General features: G+C 36.0%; 1 protein-coding gene across 1 annotated transcript; it reads right to left on the bottom strand.

Annotated features, from left to right (window-relative positions):
* Nucleotides 1-884: 884 nt before the first annotated feature.
* LOC149959529 (tumor protein 63-like) lies at nucleotides 885-26415 on the bottom strand. The gene is made up of 11 exons (XM_090166484.1): nucleotides 26394-26415; nucleotides 26116-26261; nucleotides 20324-20443; nucleotides 18801-18862; nucleotides 16659-16740; nucleotides 9443-9632; nucleotides 7776-7995; nucleotides 6543-6679; nucleotides 2344-2456; nucleotides 2204-2283; nucleotides 885-1050 (listed from the first exon to the last, which is right to left on the bottom strand). Exons 2-11 carry the CDS (start codon nucleotides 26254-26256, stop codon nucleotides 1008-1010), a joined length of 1188 nt encoding a protein of 395 aa, XP_090022610.1. The 5' UTR covers nucleotides 26257-26261; nucleotides 26394-26415; the 3' UTR covers nucleotides 885-1007.

Below are 26415 nucleotides of genomic sequence, written 5' to 3'. Positions count from 1 at the left end.
TAAAGCCCCAGGAATGGAAGGATTGATATTATTGGCCGCGTGTTTTGGTTGCCATATAAACTTCCGGCAAAGCAAATCAGAGTAACCGGAAACGGTTACTGCAACCCAGTCTCTCTTTAAAAACGAGAGGCGCAAAAGTTCCACTAGACGGAGCTACACCTTCCATTCCTGGGGCTTTATATTCTTTGATTTAAATTTCTAATGGTGTTCTCTCGCCAGAGAAAAATGATTTTAGTAATCTTGAAAACCGCTGTATTATCCTGAAATCTGGCCGAAAGTTGGTTCCAAAATATCATAATCAACCTTGAAAACCAAAAATAAACACGAAAACCGCGCTCTGAAATCTCAAAATCATTTTCTGATTTCTGAATTAACTTTGATATTGAAAATCTCATACGCAAAATTTGCAAATGTCGGACCATTTAACTTAGATGGCGCCACTTTGGGTCGTGATTTAGTTATTTAAATATTTTTTTGTATCTACGCCTGATCAAATATCAACCAATCCGGTGTTCCCTCCCTAGATAGCCATTAGAGGTTCGATTTTAACGCTTCTATTGAAACTAGATGGCGCCAAATTAAATACTTGACGATTCATTACCAAAACGATGTAAAAAACCAGAAAGGAATTAATAAATTTCGCTGATTTTAACCAATTTAAAATAAATTCAGGCTGTTGGTGCCATCTGGTTATTTAACCAATTTAAAGCAAATTCTGGCTGTTAGCGCAATTTGGTAAGACTGGTTATTTACCTAATTTAAAACAAATTCAGGATTCTGGCGCCATCTGGTAAGGCTTCGGGTAATTAAAAATCGTCCTTTAATGGAATTACCCCCAAATGTACATCGACAGGTGAAAACAAAAATAAATGCTAAATACTTTTATTGAACAAACTTCAGTTACACGTATTTTTATTTTAAAAAAATAGAAATGTAAAACAATTTAAGAGAATGACTTTTTCTCAGGAACTTTTGGTGATGTTCAAGAAACGAAACAATTGAGCAACTCATTCTCCTTCCTCGCTCTCCCGCTTGATTTCTCGGTTGGCGCTGCAAATTAATCAACCAGGAATTAATCAATAGTTACTAAATGCTAGTTTATTCCAACAATAGGGAGGTTAAGCAGGGTACACGAAAACCAATATTTGTGTTTAGACAATGTTCTCAGTCATACGTTTTATTATTGATTTAAGGCCTAGGTTTTCTTCTGCCTGTCAACCCTTTAAATTTGCTTTCCTTCAAAACAAATACCCTGGTGGTAGGCCTTTGCCGCCGATTGAAGTTTTAAAGGCCCCGGAAGTTCAATCTACACAGTGTAATTTTTATTTGAGGGATGAATTTGAAATGAGAGCAAAGGCTTCAGTCAGTAAACAAACCCAAATCGAAATTTTAGGTGTTATGTTTCCATCCTCTGTTGTATTTTAAGTATAGTTTATCTAGTATTTGCTAAAGACTTCCATCCATCAACAACGACTCGCAAATAGCTTTATAAAAAAAAATCATCATCAACAATGCTTCAATACTTAACCCTTGGCTAGTCATTTTTTATGAAACCAATTAATACGTTCCTTTCTGGCTATAGAATTGAATGTCAACTAATTAAACACCACGAAAAAAGTCCAATTTTAATGTTATTAAAACTTATTTTTAAGTTTTAAATATTCGTTTTCTTGTAATATACTCCACATGTCATAAATTTGTGGCTAGCGCGATATCACTTCATATTAGGCTTACTAAAAGCACTGATTTAAGTTACCAGTGTATCTATTTTAAAAAGTCGTATTATTGTTTTTAAAATGTCGAATTTTAGGTTCAATCATATATCTACTTTATATACTTTATTTTGGAAAATAAATAATCAAATTATCGCGAGCGAAAGTTTAATATCCGCGTATTTAAAAGCGAACTATTTTTACCGCGGCGGAGTACATTGATACACTTAATGTTCCTGAAAAGTGACGAGGGGGAAGGCATCGCCAAAGCCAAGAATTTTTTACCCCTCAAATAAGATGTCGCAGGTCGAGGCGATAGTATTAGACTATATCTCAATATTTACTTTTGGTTCTGCTTAACCCCTGCGCGATTATTATTATAGGCGGCTCAACGGCAAGGCCGACATAAACTCGTTACCAAGGCAACGAAAATAGACCACGCCGTCGAACAAGCCGCGAATTTATCGTCAAGAGAGTAAAATGAAACTTACGGGGGTGCCAAGTCAGTGGCGCTTTCTTTAATACTTTGCAAGATCCTCTGGAAAATCTCTTGATTTTGCCGGCCTCTCACCTGCACAAACGAATTGGAAGGTTACTTCGTGAAACGAATACCATTAACGAAATTACGAACCATGAATTGAGTGGACACCAAGCAATAGTCGTCATCTTCGCACGTCCGGGCGATTTTGGGGGGCGGGGTCGGCATTTCGCCCCCTTCTTCAGAACTCACGTCGAAAAACACAGCTGGAAAGTGACGTCACAAGGTTGTTAAAAATACTTACATCATTTACGCAAATTACGTAACGCAAAAAACCCCTCCCCTTCGTAACGCGGTGTAAGAAATAGGGGGCTGTTCACAAATTACGTAACGCAGAAAAACTCCTTTTTAGACCCCCCCCTCCCCCTCGTAACAAATGGAAAGACCCCCTCTTCTTAAATTACGTAACAAATATCGAACCACCCCCTTATATTATTATAGTACGTAACAACTAATATGCTGGTAATAAAGTACAATAAGATCAGGTACTAAATTTTATTGTTTGTAATTTAAACTTGAAATGACAACTGTATTTTTATGCAACACTTTATACCCACCCATGGGTTTTATTGTGGTGTCTTATCGGGGAACGCTTTTCCGTAAGCAGATATGAGGGACGTAAATAGAGCGCTTTTGTTCATTTTTAACAATGAAAAATCAATCTAAACTGAGGAAAAAATGTAAAACTTTAAAATTCACGTGGTAGATCCAGACTAATCGTTCTCGCACTTTTGTCCATCCCGAGCGGGGGAAAATAGGCGAAACTGTAGATCAAGGTCATATGAAATTCTTTTAAACGTGAGTAAACCAATGAAAATGCTTATGTTTTTAATAATTACGACTGTTTCTGAAAGTTATGATATTAAAAATAATGTGTTACGTAACATTTTAGTTACAATTAGTAACGCTTGCACAAACCCCCTCTCCCCCCTACCGCGTTACGTAATTTGTGAACAGCCCCTAGGCCGTTTATATAGTAACATTGTTTTGATGATGATGCTACGTCACTGGTGACGTATCGATGACGTTTTACTACGATAAGCCCGGGACATGCGAGTAAAAACTAGCAACAAGGAAAAATTTCGAACCCACTGGGTTCAGACTCAGACCACGGGCCCCAAGCAGGACTCGAAGCTGCCTTTCAATTTACGGCGGTAAGGTGTAACGCGATCAATTGGTTGTAGCCATCTAGTGAGCTAATTATATCTAAAAATAGAGATGATATAACTACCAATTTTTCACTGCTATATTTCTTAACCGAAGTAATATCAATTACGATAAATTGTATTAAAAAAACCCCTTGTAAACCGCCAGAAAAGAGAAAATAATTTAAGCCTTAGGTATTGCCGGCAAATCTAGGTGCAGACGAATTTGCTACCAAGATCTTTCAACCGACACTCAAAAGGTGGCGCTAGGCGCAGGCGTTATATGGGAGCTTCGAGTCCTGCTTGGGGCCAGTGGTCTGAGGTTCTATAGTCCATTATTATCTAATAATAATGGACTAAGCACAGATAAAGCCTTTAAACTTGTGTGTTTGTTTAAAGTCTTAAACAAAGATGTTAAATAGTGTAAGAAGTGTAATTCCAGAAAAGTTAATTTTTTAATCTGTGCATATAATTTTGGTACTTTAAATTAAATTTTAGTTAATTAAGAACAGTATTTACAGTTAGAAGAATTAACTTAATCGAAAAACAGGTTAAAAGTCAGGGAATTTAAGAATGGACCGGAAATGTCAGGGAATTTTTAGAATTTGTGAAAAGTCAGGGAATTAAATTTTATCTTTGCACTTTTTTAAGGTTATTTTTTAGACCAGATCTATGACATATTCTATGATTATCATTTATTTCCTTGTAAGTTTGGCTAATTTTTTCAACATTGCAATAACCTTTTTATTTATAAACTTCTGATAAAAGTCAAATATAAAATAAAATCTCTTAAAATGGCCTAGCTGATTATTATGTTTTTTAAGTACTATAATTTGACTAACTTCGATTAAAAACTCCCCTATTGTACTATAAAATTTATTATTTAAAACGCTACAGCCGTTTCGACGCTATAACTGGCGTCATCGTCCAACAAATACGATTGTACTAGGGATGCACCGATATATCGGCCTTTTTACCTCTCCGAGGGGACAAAGTCCCCTAGGAGGGGTTATACAACGACCGTGTCTGTCTGTGGGTGGGTCTGTGGGTGGGTCTGTGGGTGTGTCTGTCTGTCAGGACTGCGAACGCGTTCGCATTTTCGGTGCAAAGTGTAATCACTGCGTACGCAGTTTCTCAAAGGGTTGGCAAAACCACCGTGTGACGGTGAGCGTTAACGGATGCATTTGCGGTTTCGTTTGGATGGTGTTTTTTCGCTCACCGTCGTGACGGTTTGGTGTATTACGGTTTTTGTAATGTTTATGCGTAGGTTGTGAGTGTTGAATTTGTTGTGTTTGTGTTCTGATGGATGTGCATGTTGAGTCTGTTGTGTTTATATGGGCGTTTTCTCTCCAACTTCTTCTTAATGACTTTGGGACGGACCGAGTGCTGAGTGTAATGCTACCTCTCAACGTCCAATGGCAGGGTTTCCACCAGTTGTACACGGTATTCGTCTTAGTATCAATTTGCGATAGCATCGGGCGGGATTTGAACCCGAGACCTCCTGATTGACAGGCGGACGTTCTACCACAGAACCACCGACACTTGTTACGCCTTATTGAAAATTAGACCTTCAGCTTTATCGGAAGCGTATTTAATAGAGTACGAAATTTTGGTTTAATTGAAATAGAATTGAAATTGAAATTATTGCATCGAAGAAATTCTAATTTAGCGTTTCTCTATTGATTAAAAACAAATGCGCCACCCAGGTTTCGAACCCAGACCATTCGGCTTGGCAGTCGAGCGCTCTACCACAGAACCACCGATAGCTGCTTAGATTCACTGAAATTAAGACAGGCATCGTAAGCATAATAGGTAATAAAGTCTTTTTTTATTAATGAATTTATGAAGGCCTAATCTGGTATTTTTTAAAGGTTAAATCTTGTTTTAGCGCAGTCAGCCGAGATTAGAGGGTTAAAGGGTAGACCCTGTGGGTGGTCCACTTTCTTAACGACCTATATATAGTTCTGTTAATTCAAAGGAGATAATTTAACGTTAATTGCTTTAAGAGCTGGCGGTTAGTCAAGTGGCTCTCTGTGCTTTGTTGATGGTAAGGTTTTTGCTTCTTGTAAATATATTTGGTGTGGATATTTGGATATCTACGATTTCTAACGCAGTCAATGATTTCTTGGGTGTGCGAGTCATTATATGATATTGGAAATTGGACGGCATTGGTCTTTTTCATGTGGTATGCGTCACAACGTCAACAGGAAGTGAACGAGTCGTCCACTACCAGATATCTACGGTATCTTCATCAGGGGCGAGTGTTGAAATAAAATGAGCGTTAAAGATGCGGCAAGTATTTCGTAAGCGAGTAATTCCAAAAAGCCTCTGTAGATATTTCTTTCATTAAAATTTGCTTCGTATTATATTTAACTGATAAACTTGTTCTGTAAAAGGGTTTAATTCAATTGTGCATTGTTATAGTACGTCTAACTTACTGTTGTAACTACTTAACTTATGATATTCTGAATAAATTAAAATTGGTCGTTTCGTCTCAATTATTTTAATTATAATTAAAATTTTATACCGGGCGGGATAGAAATGGGTTAATATTTTTAACAAATAACTCTAAATTGCGGAGATATATCTTTAAGGGTTATCTCGAGAAATTAATACCACTAAGGACAATTCTACCGAGGAGAGGTATATTTTGGCTTGCCAACTTGTTTTTTCTAATATCGATATCGGCCATTATCGGCTTAAGCGAAGCCGATATCGGCCGATACCGGTATGATAAAAATACTTTCAGAAAAACATTTAAAAATAAGAAAATTCTGGATTAACTAATGATAATATTCGATTTGTGATAGAAAATATGCATAACGTTAAATGAAAAGAATTATTCGGATATGCTCTTGCAAAGATTTTTTCATAAAAAATTCGATGAAAATGGTATGACAGTGCACTTTTACAATAGTGGAGTTTTTATTTGAAGCTTGTAATTATATCTTGGACGAGTTATTAATTATTCGTCCAAGATTATATGTACAAGACTGTCCGTATACCATTTGTACTATAATTTGACTTTGGCAATATGCCGCGTGTCTACGTCAGACGCTACGAGTAAAGACGAGGCACCGACCGCTAGGCATCTTATGACGTAGAACGTTGCGTTCTACGTCATAAGATGGGCGAGTGAGTACTTACGTCGTTTGAGGCCTTGAAGCATCATTTGGCTGTGGCGCTCCATCCGCTTGGTCGCTTTCTTTTCGCACTTGGAGCGATCCCGTCCCGGACACGCGCAGATGCGCACCTCGAAACACCTCTGGCCCAGAATCTGGTTCCTGCAACGAAATTGATTTGACATTTACCAGATTTTCGTATTGTCCAAGTATAACTAATAACGTCATCTTCCCTCTCATTTGGCAGCCTTGCTTTGAGTTAGTTTTAGCCCCGTTTAATATGAAGACTCAAACAGGGTTCGTACAAAATTTCCGGAATTAAATTCCCCGACTTTTCCAGGTTTTCCCTGACCATTTTTGAAGAATAAATTTATGTTTTGAGGTAAAATCTTGAAAAATGTTAATTATGTATTATTAATACATCTTTAAAAAATTTATTTGGCGGATTTGTTTTTGGGGTCATTTTAAAATTCCCTTACTTTTTGGGACCATTTTAAATTTCCCTGACTATTCTCTTACTTTTTGGGACCATTTTAAATTTCCCTGACTATTCCCTGACCATTGGGAATCTTTTCAAATTCCCTGACTTTTAATTGACCTATTGGAAACATTTCCAAATTCCCTGACCTTTTTGAAACATTTCCAAATTCCCTGACCTTTTTGAAACATTTCCAAATTCCCTGACCTTTTTGAAACATTTCCAAATTCCCTGACTTTTCCAGGTCGTGTACGAACCCTGTCAAACAAACACACGCAAAAAAACGCACTGACAACTTTTAACACGCTAAATCACTACAGTGCCGTATTAACATATGGTTGGGATCCGAAACTTGGGTACCTTCGACATCCACCCTCGGCTCGTGGTGGCTTTAAGCTAAATACATTTACCCGTCCCGGTAATATAAAAGCTATGTTCAGATTAAAAATGGGTTATTGAAATACAAGTTTTTTTAAAAAAGAAAAATAAGCCAAAATCTAGCCTAAAAGGTGTGGCAAATTGGGAACTTCTCGCGTTGATTGGCTTTTCGGAATCACGTGATTATTAAAACACGTGCTTTCGGGAAGCCAATAGATCGCGGACAACTCGCCTTTGCTTTAAGTCCCCGGAAGGTGTTGCCACCTATAAGCGCTTTTTAGAAGCATTGTTGTACATTTAGCGTTACTTTTTTCGGTAGAGCCGCCACTTGCGTTAATAAAGCATTGTGGTACTGTTACGAAGAGTGGTCGACCCATTGGTCGCTTCTAGCGTGGTTCTTACCCGAATTCTAGCGTGTACACGACGTAAATAGCCCTGCGATTCATTCCTCCGGTGCAACTGCTGAAGCAGGTGAAATAGTAGTTCAAAGTGGTCAGTCCCAGATGCGTCTCCGGCCTTCTGCAGGGAGCCACGACGCTCAGGCGCCCGGTGCCGGGGTGCTGCTCGTACCGCGCCCCGGGGGCGTCGCATCGGATCACGTGTTTCACTTTGTCTTCAAATCCTACAGGAACAAGCGTGAAACACATTCAATGATTAGCTAGGAAGAATTAATACATAGAACTTAGAAGCTACTCTTTAAATGGTCCTTGTATTCGGCCGGAATAAAACATCTTCAAGCAAATTGCCAAGAAGTAATATTTCCGAGAGCCAGGACCGGCAAGTTACTGTTTAAATAGTGCTTGTTGAAATAATCGAAACTTTTCACTTGTAAGGTATGCAACAAGTGTTTCTTTTTCAGCAGGTAGCTTTTTTCGAAAAAATTAAGGCATAGGAAAAACACGACGTTCTGTTTACAGGTGAAAATTTACAATTATATCAACAAGCACTATATAAACAATAAATTGCAGGTCCTGGCTCTTGGAAATATTACTTCTTGGCGATTCCCTTGCTCATCGGTTTCCCCTTCCATAAAAACGTGTTGAGGTTGAAGGTAATAGTTAGTGTAGGCTAGGAGCAACCAACATAGCACCCCACACAAGGAGAACGCAACCAATCAGAATACGTGCATTTTCTTGTGTACTATTTTCATTGGTTAGACGCTTTGGCGCCTGCTACCGTCGGAAAGGGGACAATTCGGAAATTGTCTTCCTCCTTTCCGTTAAACTTCAACGAAAGGCTCGTCTAAATAAATTTGTACACAACCCTTCGTTAGCGTGTTTAAAGGCTAGCTGCGTTCTCCTTGTGTTTGTTGCTCCTAGTTGCCAGAGAGCTGTTGGCTAGTGTGGCATGAAGGGCTTGCCACCTGAATTAATGGATTTAAAAGTCGCACAATGAGTTAGGCCTAAGGTGTTGCCTTCAGGGTTTGAAAACAAAAAAAGACCCAAAAAACCCAGTTGTTTTTTTTGGATCCACCCACCCCAAAAAACACACTTTAGAAACCCACCTGAAAAAACCCACTTTGAAATTTCATATTTTAATGAAAAGGCATTTTTTTCTAGGTGCAATGATCATTTATATATATATATATATATATATATATATATATAGTTAATTAATAGTAATTTACAAAGTTAACCGCCTTGTTAACTTCATAGTTGAGACTTGAGACTTATGACTTCAGATTTCTACCAGTCCGTTGGTTCAACTTTGCTGCCTTTGCAGTATCTGTACACTTTTACAAGCTTTTCAGCTTTTTCTGACACAAAAAAAGTGAAGCAGTCTACCTAGCAGACGATATCTAGTCCCTACAATCTTTTTTAGCAGAGCTCGACATAAGACATTTCTAATTTCTCTTGATTTGGGTTTTTGTTTTGACATATCATGTAATACAAATATGGAAATAGTATACTAAACTAAAAAACCCACCCGAATAAAAAAAACCCACTGGGTTGGGATTTTTGGAAAAAACCCGGGTTTTTTCGAACCCTGGTTGCCTTGGGTATTATCCTAGTTGATTATTACTATTATTATTATTATTAGCATGATGTTTTATTGAATAAAATGTTTACCAATATTGCTAGGTTCTCGAATCCTTTGATGGTTGAGACACCTCTCAACGACGAAGTTGGCGTCCTGAGCTTCCTTGAAGTACGGCGTGGCTCGAATGACGCATCCTTCCGGGGGCTGAGGACGGAAGTGCAGTTGCATCGGACAGGCCAGGTTGAAGTTCACGAAGATCTTGTTCAGCGTCGGAGAGTACTGATTTCACAAATACGACTTCAATTAGTATAGACGCATTCACTACAGGGAAATATGCAAAAAGGGGCGAAATCCACCCGAGGTACCTTCTTATTTAATAATGTTTAAGGTAGATGGCGACACTATAAAGTTTATTAAAAATAAACTTCTAAAAATTATTAATTAATTACTAAATTATAGTACTTTAAATTCTTATTAAAAATATATAATTTTTGTAATTTAAATTAACAATTAATTTTAACACTAGTTAACACTCTCCGCCATAGATGGCACTATAATACCATTTTAAACTATCCAATCAGGGAAGATAATTTTGTATTTTAAATCTCGACAAAACCGTTCTCCAGTTCCACTAAAAACCGAAAACTTTCAACCAATCGTTGAAAATCAAAATTATTACGTCATGTTGCTATCAGAGCGCCATCTACTAACAAATAACGCCGTCACCACGTTCCCTCGGATGAATTTTACCCCTTTAAAATCGTCTTTGCCCGTTAAAAATTGTAAATCGATCTATCAACAAAAGTTTCTAATTCATCTACGTATTATTATTATCTTTCTTGCGCGCATTAAAATTAACATTTTGCTTCGATTATAGACTTTGAGCTTGGGAAATATAGCGCCATCTGCCTTAATATCCGTCAACTAAATATGTGAAGAAATAGCAGACGACTTTGGAATTTCGAGGTTTTTCGGTTGAAACCTTCAGCGGTTGCGCAGAGAGAATTTTGAACGAGCAGACAGCTTTCATATATTCAATTTAAAACTCGGTCGGTAGGCGGCGATACTGGCGACCATAATTTAAACTACGCACGAAGCCTATAGTTGAGAGGTTAACTGTAATTGTTAGTGAAGGGAGCTGTTGGCTCGCGTGGCTTGCCACCACCCTCCTACGCATTGTAACCCGAATTAATGGCTTTAAAAGTCGCTTGGTGACTTAGGCCTAAGGTGGTGTCACTGTTATACTTTTAAATCTGAGAAAATAGACCTTTCTATAAAATACTTATTTGGTCATATACTTTTGCATATAGAGAGGTTGAAGTTTTGCCAGCAGAGTTGGCATAGAACCAGCCATACCGGTTATAGCCACCTGGTTAAAACCGGTTATAGCCACTTGAAAAAATTCAGATTTTTGTGGCTTTTAAAAAAAAAATTACAATATGAATATTTTAGTAAATTAATAGTTTATATTTAGAAATTGAGTTTATTTTTTGTTTCATATTTAGAAACCGGTTTACTTTTACCAGTTTTTCGGTAGGTTTAAAGTTCCAAAGTTCGCTGCCTCGCTTCTGTCATACACAAAAACTAGGGGGAATTTCCCGAGGAAATCAAAATAATTCATTTATTTTATATAGTTATTTCGCTTTATTTGTTTAGTTTCTTATTTACGACAATAACTGCAGACAATTTCTACTTACATAAGTAAAAGGTATTGTTTATATTTTAGCCGCTTATAACCGAAAAAAAACCCGGTTATAGCCAATTAAAAAAAACTGGTCTGGATTTTTTCAAGAAAAGCCGGCTTTTTTCCAACCCTGAGTTTTGGTCCTATTTTTCATGAACCAGGGAGGCTCATTATTAGCTATTTTCTGGCAAACATGCAACACTGGTTGTCTGGTCGATCAAGCTAAAGAAATGTAATATTACTAGCCCGAATAAGGACGGAACATAAGCCTATTTAGCCAAATAATGATAGTTGCCAGTCCTACAGCAATAGCTTTAAAGTACTTCTTTGCCAACGGTTCGGGTGGTTTAGCTCGGATTTTATAGCTGTAGCTAGAAAATGTAGCGCCCCCAAGCGAATAACCTTAGATGAATACTTCTCAATAAGATATCTATTATATACTCTAGGTATTAATTAGTATTCACACGAGCCAACATTTTTGCCCAACTTTGTTCGTGAGCACACAGGGTTGCCAGTTTTTCACAATAAAATTCCCTGACTTTTCCAGGTTTTCCCTGACCATCTGCGGAGATTTTCCCTGACTTGTTTTGTGCCAAGATTTTGTATTTTTTAACCTATATTTTAGAAAAAGTTTCCTATTTGCAACCGAAATTAAATTCCCAGAAATTTCCCTGATTTTTAGACTAATTTTTAAAATTCCCTGACTTTTATAACCATATTCAAATTCCCTAACTTTTCCAGGAATTCCAGGTTTTCCAGGTACCGTGGCAACCCTGGCCCAGTTTAAGACTTGAGTTCGCGAAATATGTCAAATTTTTGCGTAGTCAAAACTCAAAAGGGTAATTCCATGCCAAATCACCCGTTTTCGGAAACAATTTCCCACGGCACCATGCGCGATTTTGACGTTACCTTACAAGTTAGTAATTTAAATATTTTTAGTGGGAAATCCAAATTTTTAGCCCAAAATTCAACGTAGTTTTTAAAATATGATTTTTTGAAAAAATGATGTCTAGGGTGTACATTTTCGAAATGCCGAAAATCTCGGTATGTGCGTACGAATAACTCAAAACGTATTCAAGATAGACCCACGGAACTTTTTATACTATAAATATAGGTAACAGTGAGTAACTAGAAAGTTTTCTTACCGAAATATATAAATTAGGTTTTTAATAAAAAATATTTGAAAATGGCGATTTTAACTGAAATTTCGTTTGTTGAGGTAAACTAAAGATGATGTTGTCGCCAAGATATTAAATCGGCGATTAATATCAGAGTTGATATTATGTTAAATGGACCCAATGAACACGAAAATAGCGCTGAAAGAAATCTCAGGAATTTAGTTTTTGAGTTATAGCTACGTGAACCGACCTATTTTTTTGAAAAACTACTAAACATGGTAGTGATTGCGGCAAAATTACGGTACGTAGGGAGTTGAAAATCAAAAAAAGATTGCCACCGCTAAAAAGCTGAGATTTTAAGCTACAAAATTCGTAAGTAAAAAAGTTGTTTATGGGAGACCTAAATAACCAAAATCAAGATTCAATTTTAAGATATTTCAACTTGCTACGTAAGTTCCAAAACTTCGCACACGTGGCGCGGCAAACTGTAACGTTTGTTTCTAGTTTCTACTCTTAGATATTCCTTTTGTACGGCTTATGTCGTGGGCTTATAAGATTATAAACAGACGAACTAAAGATTTGGTCTGCTACAAACTTCCAAAATATCGTCTAGTCACAGTATACAGGGTGTTAACTGAAAATGATACAGAGCCAATTACTCAAAATGTGTTTTATGTAAGAATTTGAAATTTGCAGGTTACATAGACGGTGCAGGGGGACAAATGACAATGGGAATTTCAATGACAATGGGAATTTCAATGACAATGGGAATTTCAATGACCTTGAACCAGATCTTCAGGGTCATTCAAATTTTATCTCTAGAATCGTTAGGATTAAAAGAATGGTTCCAATTCGAAATGTGTTCTACGTTTAATTTTCAGTCTAAACAGCTTTGACCCGATCTAATTTGACCAATGGGAAGCCGAGAAATGTTAGACCAAAAACCATAAGGTCGTGTGTGGTATTCTAATCAAGACACGACCTTTAAGGGCTTATAAATCGAAAACTACCAGATCTAATGAATCAAAATTGTCGTGAAACTCTAAACTGAGTGGGGGAGTTCGTAATTTGTAACTTGTGATGACCTTGAAACATTAGTTCAAGGCCATTCAAAATTTATCTCGAGAACCATTTTGCAATAAACGAACTTAAGAACTTAAGAATGGTTCCAATTAGAAAAATGCCCGCCAAGGTTTTTTAAGTCAAATTACTTTTTACCCGAGGTAAATAAACCAACAACACTCCAAAATAAACGTTAATTAATTGATTTAAGACGTACCAAATATTTTTATTAACCTTTTTTTAGTTTAAATGTTTTAAACACAAAAGAAACTAAATAAGTAATTGAAATAAATTCTAAAGTTAGAATTGGGGGTACCGTGAAACGGCTAGTGGCCAAGGCGAGCTTACAGGCAACGAATACCTCCCAAATACCAAAACCTGAAGAAATGTTCATGTGGTGTACACAAAATGTTAAAAACATCCATTTTAGCAAAAGTAGCATAAGACCCAAAAGTGTGTCAGCTGTAACTTCGCGCCTATTAACATTTCTAGGGAGACCTAGTCACACTATAGACAACATAACCTACTAGTTGGAATAGTACTAGCAACGTTATATTTAGTCTATAGTCTCGCCCGTATAACATACATTCTAAAAGACTAAAACGCCACACTCGGCGGCGCCGGAGCAAGGACAGTAGATACAGGGACGAGAAAGTGTATTGGCGGCCTCTGTTGGAATATATCACCTAAAACGACCTAAACGCGAGGAGAGTTAGTTGTAAACAAAAAAAATGGTGGTCACCTAATTTTAGCGGTTCTTGACGAGGCTTAAGTGTTCAAAACAAATGGGCATTTTTTTATTTACGCTCGTAGTTTTATTTTTAATTTAACATCAAAATGATAAAAACTAACTACAATAATACTGTCCATGGTGAACCACGTCTTAACAATGGCCGCGGTTTGTTTACATCTAACTCCCCGTGAATATGAAGACGTTTAAAATAGAAATTTTTTTATCTGCTTTCTCGTCCCTGTATCTTCTGTCCTTGGCCGGAGTAACTCGATTTTGATGACGTATTTTCTAACCCCCCTTCGTTTCCCTTTTTTACTTTGCGACAAACTCTCATTAACTACTATACCGTTCTGACACACCTTTGGGTCTTAGGCTACTTTTGATTTTAGTTATCTATCTACAAAAGACGTCGAGAACCACGTGAAGGAATATTCCCTCGACGATAGGTACATTGGAATCAAAACAATTCCTGGTACTCGCTCACACCATGGACTGTAAATTTTAGAGGACGAGTAAAGCGTAGCCTTCCCCTGTAGAATTTTGGTTTCCCCGAGCATCAATCACTTCGAACTAGAGAGAGAGTCCGTCAAGGTCATTTGTACCACGCATAGAGATAGACCCCCCCCCGCATGTTATCTGGAAATCTGGCCGACCGAAAGACACGCGCTTTAGTTTTTTTTTATGACATTCAGCGACTCCCGTCAGCCTGATCGGTGAACGGGGCGTAAAATACCTCGGGAATACCGGTCCTCTAAAATTTACAGTCCGTGCTCACACCATGCTTTTATTCCTCAAAATGACAACAACATCAAAATAAAGAGTATCAGAGGACCCATTTTGGACAAAAGTCGTATTACTTCACAAGAACATTACAGAAGACTTAATTTGGGAGGAGTGTATACCTGGTGCATATATTGCGTGTACTTACGACGAAGAATGGTACGTTGAAAACGTTGTCTAACGTTCTGACGAAGAAAAAGATGTCTTGGTTAGCTTCTTTCGTAGAAAAGATTTAAAGCTATTTTGGCCTAGAAAGGAAGATATATTCTGGGTACCTTTACAAAATATAATATCCATTGTAAAACCTAATTCATTTTTGGATTGTAAAACCTTTGTTCTAAGCCAACTAGAACACACACATTATGTCAAAAGTAAATAAATAAAACCAATTTGGTTTCCAGTCAAATAACATAAAATTGAATCTTGATTTTGGTAATTTAGGTCTCCCATAAACAACTTTTTTACTTACGTATTTTGTAGCTTAAAATCTCAGCTTTTTAGCGGTGGCCATCTTTATTTGATTTTCAACTCCCTACGTACCGTAATTTTGCCGCAATCACTACCATGTTTAGTAGTTTTTCAAAACAATAGGTCGGTTCACGTAGCTATAACTCAAAAACTAAATTCCTGAGATTTCTTTCAGCGCTATTTTCGTGTTCATTGGGTCCATTTAACATAATATCAACTCTGATATTAATCGCCGATTTAATATCTTGGCGACAACATCATCTTTAGTTTACCTCAACAAACGAAATTTCAGTTAAAATCGCCATTATCAAATATTTTTTATTAAAAACCTAATTTATATACTTCGGTAAGAAAACTTTCTAGTTACTCACTGTTACCTATATTTATAGTATAAAAAGTTTCGTGGGTCTATCTTGAATACGTTTTGAGTTATTCGTACGCACATACCAAGATTTTCGGCATTTCGAAAATGTACACCCTAGACATCATTTTTTCAAAAAATCCTATTTTAAAAACTACGTTGAAATTTGAATTTTAGGCTAACAATTTGGATTTCCCACTAAAAATATCTATATTACAAACGTGTAAAGTAAAGTCGAAATCGCGCATGGTGCCGTGGGAAAATTTTTCCGAAAACGGGTGATTTGGCATGGAATTACCCAAAAAGATATCTACGGATATTATTACATTGGAAAATTTGTAGCTAAGCCTTGGTCACAAAGACCTGCCATTTTTTTAAGTTATTTTAAACCAAAGAGTATAAAAACTACGTAACCTAGAGATATAATGACGGCCGAAAGCAGTAAAGGAAGTTGTAGCAACCGGGGGGAAGGCACTCAGTGAATTTGCACTTCAAATTTCGGTACCGCAGCGCCACTACGGCAGTTTTAAGTGGCAATCATTTTGATTTAGTTCAACATTCTTGAAAATTCCTTAAGGACTTGGCTACCCTTAGGACTTGGCAAGGTTAGAAAACAAACGCCTTATTCTTCAATTTTTGAAAATAAACACCGAAACAACGAATCCACAAATTCTCCGAAACAACGAATCCACAAATTCTCCGAAACAACGAATCCACAAATTCTAACTAAAAAAATCACGAAACAGTAACCAATTACTGTCACTTTTTTGAATTGACAGATCTTAGACAATTAAATATCCAAAATGCCAAATTTAGCACCTCCGCAACACCGTAACTGCCATTTTTCTCCGGTATTATTATTTATTGTACTAAAAACTGCCGTAGTGGCGCTGCGGTACCGAAATTTGAAGTGCAAATTCACTGAGTGCCTCCCCCCCCGGTTGCTACAACTTCCTTTACTGCTTTCGACCGTCATTATATCTCTAGGTTACGTAGTTTTTATACTCTTTGTTTAAACCTTGACCAATTTGTTGAACTTTTTTCGCCATTATCGCGGAGACACTCGGTTGGCGACTCGTGTGAATAGTATTGTACTTACCGTCCAGGGGGCGTTTTTGGGGATGGTTTCCCTCGATTCATTGAAATGGACTCCAAATTTATACGGGCCCTCGATGTTTAAGCTATACAGATAAATAAAAAACAAGCAAATATTTAAATAAGAGATAATTTTTTAAAACATTACAATGTAATGTTTTAAAAAAATTCTCTTATTTTATACGTAAGTTAGTCTTCTATTTATTTTAAAATATTTTAATGATGGTAAAGCAAGTGCAACTGTATAATAAAACAATTGGTAAGTAACAGCATTTTGGTAAATAACGGCAAAAAAACTTTTTTAAAAATTCTAAATAGAATATTTTTATTAAAAAATACTAAAAATAATATTTTTGTTAATTAATACTAAAAAGAATATTTTGGTAAATAATACTAAAAAGAATATTTTGGTAAATAATACTAAAAAGAATATTTTTTTTAGATAATACTAAAAAGAATATTTTTATTAGATAATACTAAAATAATATTTTTATTAGATAATACTAAAATAATATTTTTATTAAATAATACTAAAAGAATATTTCTATAAAATAATACTAAAAAGATAATTCTGGTAAATAATACTAAAAACATAATTCTGGTAAATAATACTAAAAAGATAATTCTGGTAAATAATATTAAAAAGATAATTCTGGTAAATAATACTAAAAAGATAATTCTGGTAAATAATACTAAAAAGATAATTCTGGTAAATAATACTAAAAAGATAATTCTGGTAAATAATACTAAAAAGATAATTATGGTAAATAATACTAAAAAGATAATTATGGTAAATAATACTAAAAAGATAATTATGGTAAATAATACTAAAAAGATAATTATGGTAAATAATACTAAAAAGACAATTCTGGTTAAAATTCGTGAATAACGGGTAATTTGGTAAAGAACGTGGCGTAACTATCCCCATAAAAATGCACTTTCCTAGAGGATTGTTTTTTAGTGTAGGCAAAAAAACATGTTAGGCTTAACAGAGTTTTATTTGTTTAAATTTTCATAATTGGGACAATTGGAGTAACTGTGGGTAAATTTGAGAACATTTGGGTAAAATTCTTAATATCGTTTATTGACATAATTGGGGATATTTTACTGGGCAAAATAAAAAGATGGATAAAATATAATTAAAATTGTGTTGGAATTTAAATTTAATTTTTAGACTAACCGAATTTGGCGAGTTACCGGGTTTTGGAAATAAGGTACCGAACCGCGAACGGGATAGTTTGCACGAAATTGAAATATGGTACCGAACCGCGAACGGGTTAGTTGGCACGAAATTGAAATATGGTACCGAACCGCGAACGGGTTAGTTGGCACGAAATTGAAATATGGTACCGAACCGCGAACGGGATAGTTTGCACGAAATTGAAATATGGTACAGAACCGCGAACGGATTAGTTGGCACGAAATTGAAATATGGTACCGAACCGCGAACGGGTTAGTTGGCACGAAATTGAAATATGGTACCGAACCGCGAACGGGTTAGTTGGCACGAAATTGAAATATGGTACCGAACCGCGAACGGATTAGTTGGGACGAAATTGAAATATGGTACCGAACCGCGAACGGATTAGTTGGCACGAATTTGAAATATGGTACCGAACCGCGAACGGATTAGTTGGCACGAAATTGAAATATGGTACCGAACCGCGAACGGGTTAGTTGGCACGAAATTGAAATATGGTACCGAACCGCGAATGGGTTAGTTGGCACGAAATTGAAATATGACAATAGTTCAGAGGTCCCGCGAAATGGCCTGAAATATCACTTTAAATTAAAATTACTTAATGCAACCGAAAGTAGTTCAGAAATGATCAGTACCAACTATATAATATTTAACAAAACCAAGTCGCTGTTAATTTAAAAAAAGAATATGTAGATTTTAAGGCGAAAATCGCCAAAAACCTCTAAAATTTAGAAACGATTAACTTCTTGGGCTCAGATTTAAAAACATTATAATGGGATGCCGAGGCCGGTAAATGTCGCGTCGAACTAGATATCGTTGAGATTTATAACCCTAACTGGTAAAGAGTTATCTACGACACGGCGGGATCTGCTACACTGTACGTGAAACCAACACACACAAATCCCTTGGATTGGGTGTAAAAAGAGAATTGAGGTCTTAACTCACAATCTCGAAAGTGCACCTCCAGAATTCGCAGGTGTCATTCCACTCGAAGTTGGTTGTTCAACCTATCCAGAAAAGAGGAAGAAAAGATTTAAAGTACTTTTTGTTATCAGGCAACATATACTCGTTTCCATAATAAAATTGAATGCCCAGAAATGTACAAGATTAAAATTTTATCTGGATATTACTGTCACAAATGATTTGATCGCGCGCGACAAAAATAACTATCTCTTAAAATAGCTGTATACAAGAGGCGAAATTGTCACCTACCACGAATACAAGAGGCGAAATTGTCACCTACCAAGTATACAACAGGCGAAATTGTCACCTACCAAGTATACAACAGGCGAAATTGTCACCTACCAAGTATACAACAGGCGAAATTGTCACCTACCATGTATACAAGAGGCGAAATTGTCACCTACCATGTATACAAGAGGCGAAATTGTCACCTACCATGTATACAAGAGGCGAAATTGTCACCTACCATGTATACAAGAGGCGAAATTGTCACCTACCATGTATACAAGAGGCGAAATTGTCACCTACCATGTATACAAGAGGCGAAATTGTCACCTACCATATTTTATGGAACCATTTTTTTAAACTTAAGAACAAATACACGAAAGGAAAACCATTTAACAAGAAATTTACATAAAATTACAAGTTTGCCATAGTATTCAAGAGTAAATTCCCCTGACCATATACAGTTATTTTCCTCGAAATTTTTAATCCAAAATTAAACATTATTAAAATTAATTCCTGGCTTCTTACTAGTTCATACAATTCCCTGATCTTTCTACCAGCACCTAAAATTCGACGACCATTTTACCAGCACCTAAAACTCGACGACCATTTTACCAGCACCTAAATTTCGACGACCATTTTACCAGCCCCTAAAATTCGACGACCATTTTACCAGCCCCTAAAATTCGACGACCACTTTACCAGCACCTAAAATTCGACGACCATTTTACCAGCCCCTAAAATTCGACGACCATTTTACCAGCACCTAAATTTCGACGACCATTTTACCAGCCCCTAAAATTCGACGACCATTTTACCAGCACCTAAATTTCGACGACCATTTTACCAGCACCTAAATTTCGACGACCATTTTACCAGTCCCTAAAATTCGACGACCATTTTACCAGCACCTAAAATTCGACGACCACTTTACCAGCACCTAAAATTCGACGACCACTTTACCAGCACCTAAATTTCGACGACCATTTTACCAGCCCCTAAAATTCGACGACCATTTTACCAGCACCTAAAATTCGACGACCACTTTACCAGCACCTAAATTTCGACGACCATTTTACCAGCACCTAAATTTCGACGACCATTTTACCAGCCCCTAAAATTCAACGACCATTTTACCAGCCCCTAAAATTCGACGACCACTTTACTAGCACCTAAAATTCGACGACCATTTTACCAGCTCTTAAAATGAGGTTTATTTTCAGATTGCCTGAACTGTGCTCGCGTTAATGATCAAAAAGCAACTGAAAAGAGTGTTTTACCTGGTTTGAACTTTCAGGGTCGCTCTTGACTTGAGGAGTAATTTTCGTGAACTCTTGACGATCGGTTTGGCTCCCGCAAACAGTCAGATCACATTCTTCCGGAGGTACGTCCATATCGGTCTACAGTAAATCCGTTCGATATGTTAATTATTTCATTGATAACGTGATCATCGAACGGATGTGAATTAATGGACGAATAACGTGAATTATCGAATTAATAACGTGAATTATCGAATTAATAACGTGAATTATCGAATTAATAACGTGAATTATCGAATTAATAACGTGAATTATCGAATTAATAACGTGAATTATCGAATTAATAACGTGAATTATCGAATTAATAACGTGAATTATCGAATTAATAACGTGAATTATCGAATTAATAACGTGAATTATCGAATTAATAACGTGAATTATCGAATTAATAACGTGAATTATCGAATTAATAACGTGAATTATCGAATTAATAACGTGAATTATCGAATTAATAACGTGAATTATCGAATTAATAACGTGAATTATCGAATTAATAACGTGAATTATCGAATTAATAACGTGAATTATCGAATTAATAACGTGAATTATCGAATTAATAACGTGAATTATCGAATTAATAACGTGAATTATCGAATTAATAACGTGAATTATCGAATTAATAACGTGAATTATCGAATTAATAACGTGAATTATCGAATTAATAACGTGAATTATCGAATTAATAACGTGAATTATCGAATTAATAACGTGAATTATCGAATTAATAACGTGAATTATCGAATTAATAACGTGAATTATCGAATTAATAACGTGAATTATCGAATTAATAACGTGAATTATCGAATTAATAACGTGAATTATCGAATTAATAACGTGAATTATCGAATTAATAACGTGAATTATCGAATTAATAACGTGAATTATCGAATTAATAACGTGAATTATCGAATTAATAACGTGAATTATCGAATTAATAACGTGAATTATCGAATTAATAACGTGAATTATCGAATTAATAACGTGAATTATCGAATTAATAACGTGAATTATCGAATTAATAACGTGAATTATCGAATTAATAACGTGAATTATCGAATTAATAACGTGAATTATCGAATTAATAACGTGAATTATCGAATTAATAACGTGAATTATCGAATTAATAACGTGAATTATCGAATTAATAACGTGAATTATCGAATAAATAACGCAAGGTTGGCTGATTTAAATCAACTTGATTGATTCAGGTGGCCGGGTTACAATGCGAAGGAGGGTGGTGGCCAGCCCTTCAAGCCACGCGGGCCAACAGCTCCCTACACTCACTATTACCGTTAACCTCAACAAGTTTTTATGGATGGGGAAACCGAAGAGCTATGGGAAAAACCCCTTAAGCCAGTGGAGAAAGAACTCAACGCGGAAGGAGTTGTTCCGAGTTTTCACCCAGTGCCACAAGCTGGGACCGAACCCGGCTCCTCTTGCTGCGAGGCGAAAGAGCTAACCACTCTGCCACCCCACCAACGTACACAGGCATACAAAAGGTTAAACACGTTTATATTTTCGTCATGTACCCGGTTAAGCAAATATTTCTAAAAAGCGTTAAAATTCTATAGTAAATGTTTTCTTTAGCAGTAAAAGTGAAAGCACGCTAAACTGATTTTAAAGAATTATATTTAAATTTCAAACTTCTGCTTAACCTCTCGATCGAGATACCGCGCTGATTCAATTTACATTTAGGGGGAGGAGCTTGCTGTTAGAGCGTGAAAGTCATCTTAAAATTTTCATTCTACCTAAGTTGAAATTAACTCATTAAACGCATACTCAAGAGTAGTTAAAGGCCTAGGATTTCTGCTGCCTGTTTTCCCTTAAAGGCCGACTACATAAATATTCGGTTTACTCTGTCTTTCACTGGAACTAGGCTGACTGCATGGCACTTGTGTATTGCAGTCAGCCGACTTCCAGTGAAAGACAGAGTCAACCGAAGATTTATGTAATCGGCCTTTAAGTTTATTTCCCGCCGCGCAAATATCCCGGTGGTAGGCCAACTGCTTAACACTTTGGCCTACCACCGGGACATTTGCGCGGCGGGAAGAAAACCTAAAGGAAAACATTCAGAATAAATCCTAGCCCTTTAAAGTTAATAAGAAACACCAGTCCTATGGACTCATTGGACTGCGATGCCAAAACTGTCAAAACACGCGAAAAGGTCCGTAATAAAATTATAAAAAGCGGAAAAAAAGTTAAAACCCTTAACAAATTTTAAGTCATTACAAAACTAACAAATTGGTCTTCGAGAATAACGTAAAGTTACGAAACTCGGACCAAATAGATCTTCGAGTCAAAAACGAATTAAAAAACAATTAAAAAGTAATTAAAATAGCAAGAATTTCCAAAGACCGGTTTCGCCCTATTTTGGGTTCATCAGACCTTTCAATATTGTTAAATTGTATCTAACGTGTATGAAAATGAACACTTTTAGGTATTAACGTATTTTCCCAATGACCTTTGACCTTTCTGTAATAACGACATTGTTTTGGAAGTTACAGGAGAAAGGTACTACAAGTAGAATGAGAAAAACATCTCACTTGTTGATTTTGGTTTTGTAGTTCCCGAGTTACACGCGATTACAAATTAACGGCCATTTTCCAAGATGGACGACTTCAATTTTTTTATAGGAAAAATATGATTATTTTTCTAAATATATAGGACTTTATAGGACTATTTTTTGAAAATTATAGGATTTTTTAGGGAAAATAGGATTATATTTCTAAAAATATAGGACTTTATCGGACTATTTTTTTTTAAATTATAGGATTTTTAGGAAAAATAGGATTATATTTCTAAAAATATAGGACTTTATAGGACAATTTTTTTAATTATAGGATTGGTTTTAGGATGCTATTTGTTTTACTAAACTTTATACATTTAAAAAATGTACTAGTCTATTGTGCATAGAATTAATATACATAGTTGACATCCGTACGTCATCAAAGACGCAGTTCCAAATATCGAGATATGCACCAAGAATAAATATGAAATATGAGCAAGAATGAACCGTAAAAGCCGCCATTTTGTTGGTGTAGATTTCTGAGTAAAACGCGAGGGTTAACAGTTTCAGTCGTCTGTTTGCGGATTTCAATTTTTTTTATTGTGATTAATAATTTAGTTTCACGTTAAAAATGGTTAACTGCCTTGTTAAAAACTATTCGAGTGGTTAAATTAGAGAAGGAAACCGAAAATTGATATTTTATTCGATAGCCCAATTTGATAAACTTTTCCAACTTCATTTTGTAGTTATTCCAGTCGTAATTTGCTATTTTATTTAAATAACACGGGTTTAAAATCTTATCTGGGTTTTTTGGGGCCCAGAACGAAATAAATTTAAAAATTTAATTATCGTACGTTTTGTCGCTTCAACCTATTTGGTAGCTACGCGCGAAATGGTTTGAATTTTTCAACCTTCCTCCCGGTTTCCATAGAGACCATAGGCAAACTATGCATTGTAAAAACAATTGTAGTAATAAGAATGTTAGTACTCCACTGTAAAGTGCTCTACTAAATAGTATTGTACTATATCCCTAAGCGGCTATTTTTAACAATAGGTACTTTGGTTTTTGTTTATTTTTTTGGTTTATTATCGGTCAAGGATTACAATAATGCTAAAAATTTTAACCGCAATTTATTATTTAGAAAGATATGATAAATATAAAATTGGTACTTGCCAGCAATTTTTACCTCGGCAAATTCAACATATTTCGAGATTTTTGTACTTGTTGGATGAGGTAGGACTAATGACGAATTAGATTTTACGGCGAATTCAATACGTAGGTAGGGTTAATATATGCACCCAGGAGGAGGGAAAACTCCTACGTGTGGGATCGATTCATCTCTCAGTCGCTCTCCCTTGTTTATTTCGCACCACAAAAGACTATACTAGGTACTGTCCTCTAGGTCGCGTTATAGATGACACAGCTTGATTGGTGCGCGGCGCTGTGAGGCGGCAATACTTCGTTTACGAGCTCAATTTTACTTTTAGTTTTCAACTTGCTTATCGGTTGTAGTTTTGCTTTAGACAGATAAATTATGTTTTACTATTGCTTTCGGCTACTTTAACTAGTCAAAATTTCACTGGGGTGGTGTTGTTGCGCGTTCTTCTGGTTCTCTTTTACTCAATTTTTCTTATATTAATTTTAGTAATATCTTTCCATGAAATATATTTCGTCATCAGTCCTACCTCATCCAACACGTACAAAAAGCTCGAAATATGTCGTATTTTCCGTTGTAAAAAATGCTAGCAAGTAACAATTTTACATTGATCATATCTTTCTAAATAATAAATTGCGGCTAAAACTTTTTGCATTACTGTAATCCTTGACAAATAACAAACAAAAAAAACCCAAAAAAATACCAAAAGTACCTATTGTTAAAAAATCCCTAGTAAACTACAGTATAGTGCGCTACTGTATAGTTTTATACTTTAAAAATAATTGCAGTACCCTACCTACATGCCATATCATAATGCAATATCCCAAAACAAGGCCAAATCAGCCGCATAAAACATAGTAAATACACTAAGCCTCGGCTCCTATGTAAAGTTACATTCGGTAAAAGATTTTTCATACGCAATAAAAAACACTCTCAGAATTGACGCAGCCAGTAACCCTCGAGAAGAAAATATACCACCTTATCTATATTGTTCCCGCTTTAGTTTAAAAATCAATTGTGTATAAATGATTTACCCTTTTAGTTGGATTTGAAAGTAGAGTCATGGAGGAAGCACGTGACTGATACTGCGTTCAGTCAATAGGAGAGGACATCTCCATAGAAGAGGAGGGGTTCAAAAATCAAGTGGCTCTGCCGAACGGCAGAGACACGAACTGAGTCTAAGCGGACGAATTTCGTGAAAATTGGTTTTTTTTCCTAATGCTTTTCCTGCGGGAATTTGTTTTCCTAACTGTGTTGCAATTCGTAGACTTTTTAATAATATTAGTGTTTGTACTCAACTTGAAATTTTTCATATGATTTTTAGTAAGTTTCCAGGTTTTATTTAAAACTACTTTCATAATTTTCCCTTAATTATTTCGCTCGTAATCTACTTTTAAAATCGACGAAAATTTTAAGGACCTATATTTGTGTTAGGCCTCGGTATTGCGCAATGATTTTTAAATTCCAAACATTAAAACCGAGGCCTAGCACAAATATAGGTCCCAAAGGCGGGGAATTCATTTCCTCGCCTTAAAATTTTCGTCGATTTTAAAAGTAGATTACGAGCGAAATAATTAAGGGAAAATTATGAAAGTAGTTTTAAATAAAACCTGGAAACTTACTAAAAATCATATGAAAAATTCCAAGTTGAGTACAAACTTGATTTCGACGCTAGTGACATCTATTGAAAAAAAGAGCTACTTCACGTCGAGCCGCCACTTGCTTTAATATAAGTTCGTTGATAATTTTTCCTAATTGTCGTACCATAAGTCTATAATATTGTTCCATAAATTTGTCACCTTGGAGAATATTTTACTGAGCTAGTAACGAAGTGACGTCATCACAAGAAGAAAATCTCCCCCTAGCTAGGCGTTGTTAGCAAGCGGATGCAAAATGGCGACGAAGCCCGTAATGCAGTCTGTCTCACGAATAGCTCTCAGTAAAACTGTCGCAATAGAAGAATAGGAAGTGTCACACTTATGTAAGTATATTATACCCTTATGGTCGTACTTATTGTTATTATGTTACTTATGTCGAAAGGTAAGTTAAAAAATATTTAGCTGAACATAAAAGTAAAAAGTAAGTGTTACATAGTATCCAAAATGTAAATTTCCCGGTGGTAAATCGCTCTCCAAAGTCTTGTAGGTTTCCTGGGACATGATCGGACTGATGTTCTCCTCTTGCGAAGACTCGATTCCACTGCTCTCATCGGGCTTCTCGGACATGGCCATTAGATCTGCTAAATAAATATACGTTACAGCAACTTGACTTAATAAAGCTATTCGCTTATACTCTTTTGGTGGGCGTTGAAAACTAGGTAGGTAGCGTATTAGGGTTTGGCAACCAGTAATGTAACAGGAATCCATACCTCTACTTGGAATACCGTATCG

This window comes from Leiobunum rupestre, chromosome 2 (assembly GCF_980474605.1).
Source record: "Leiobunum rupestre chromosome 2, qqLeiRupe1.1.hap1, whole genome shotgun sequence".
Lineage (NCBI taxonomy): Eukaryota > Metazoa > Arthropoda > Arachnida > Opiliones > Sclerosomatidae > Leiobunum > Leiobunum rupestre.
The sequence above is the reverse complement of the archived record's forward strand: the minus strand, read 5'-3'. Positions and strand labels throughout refer to the sequence as shown.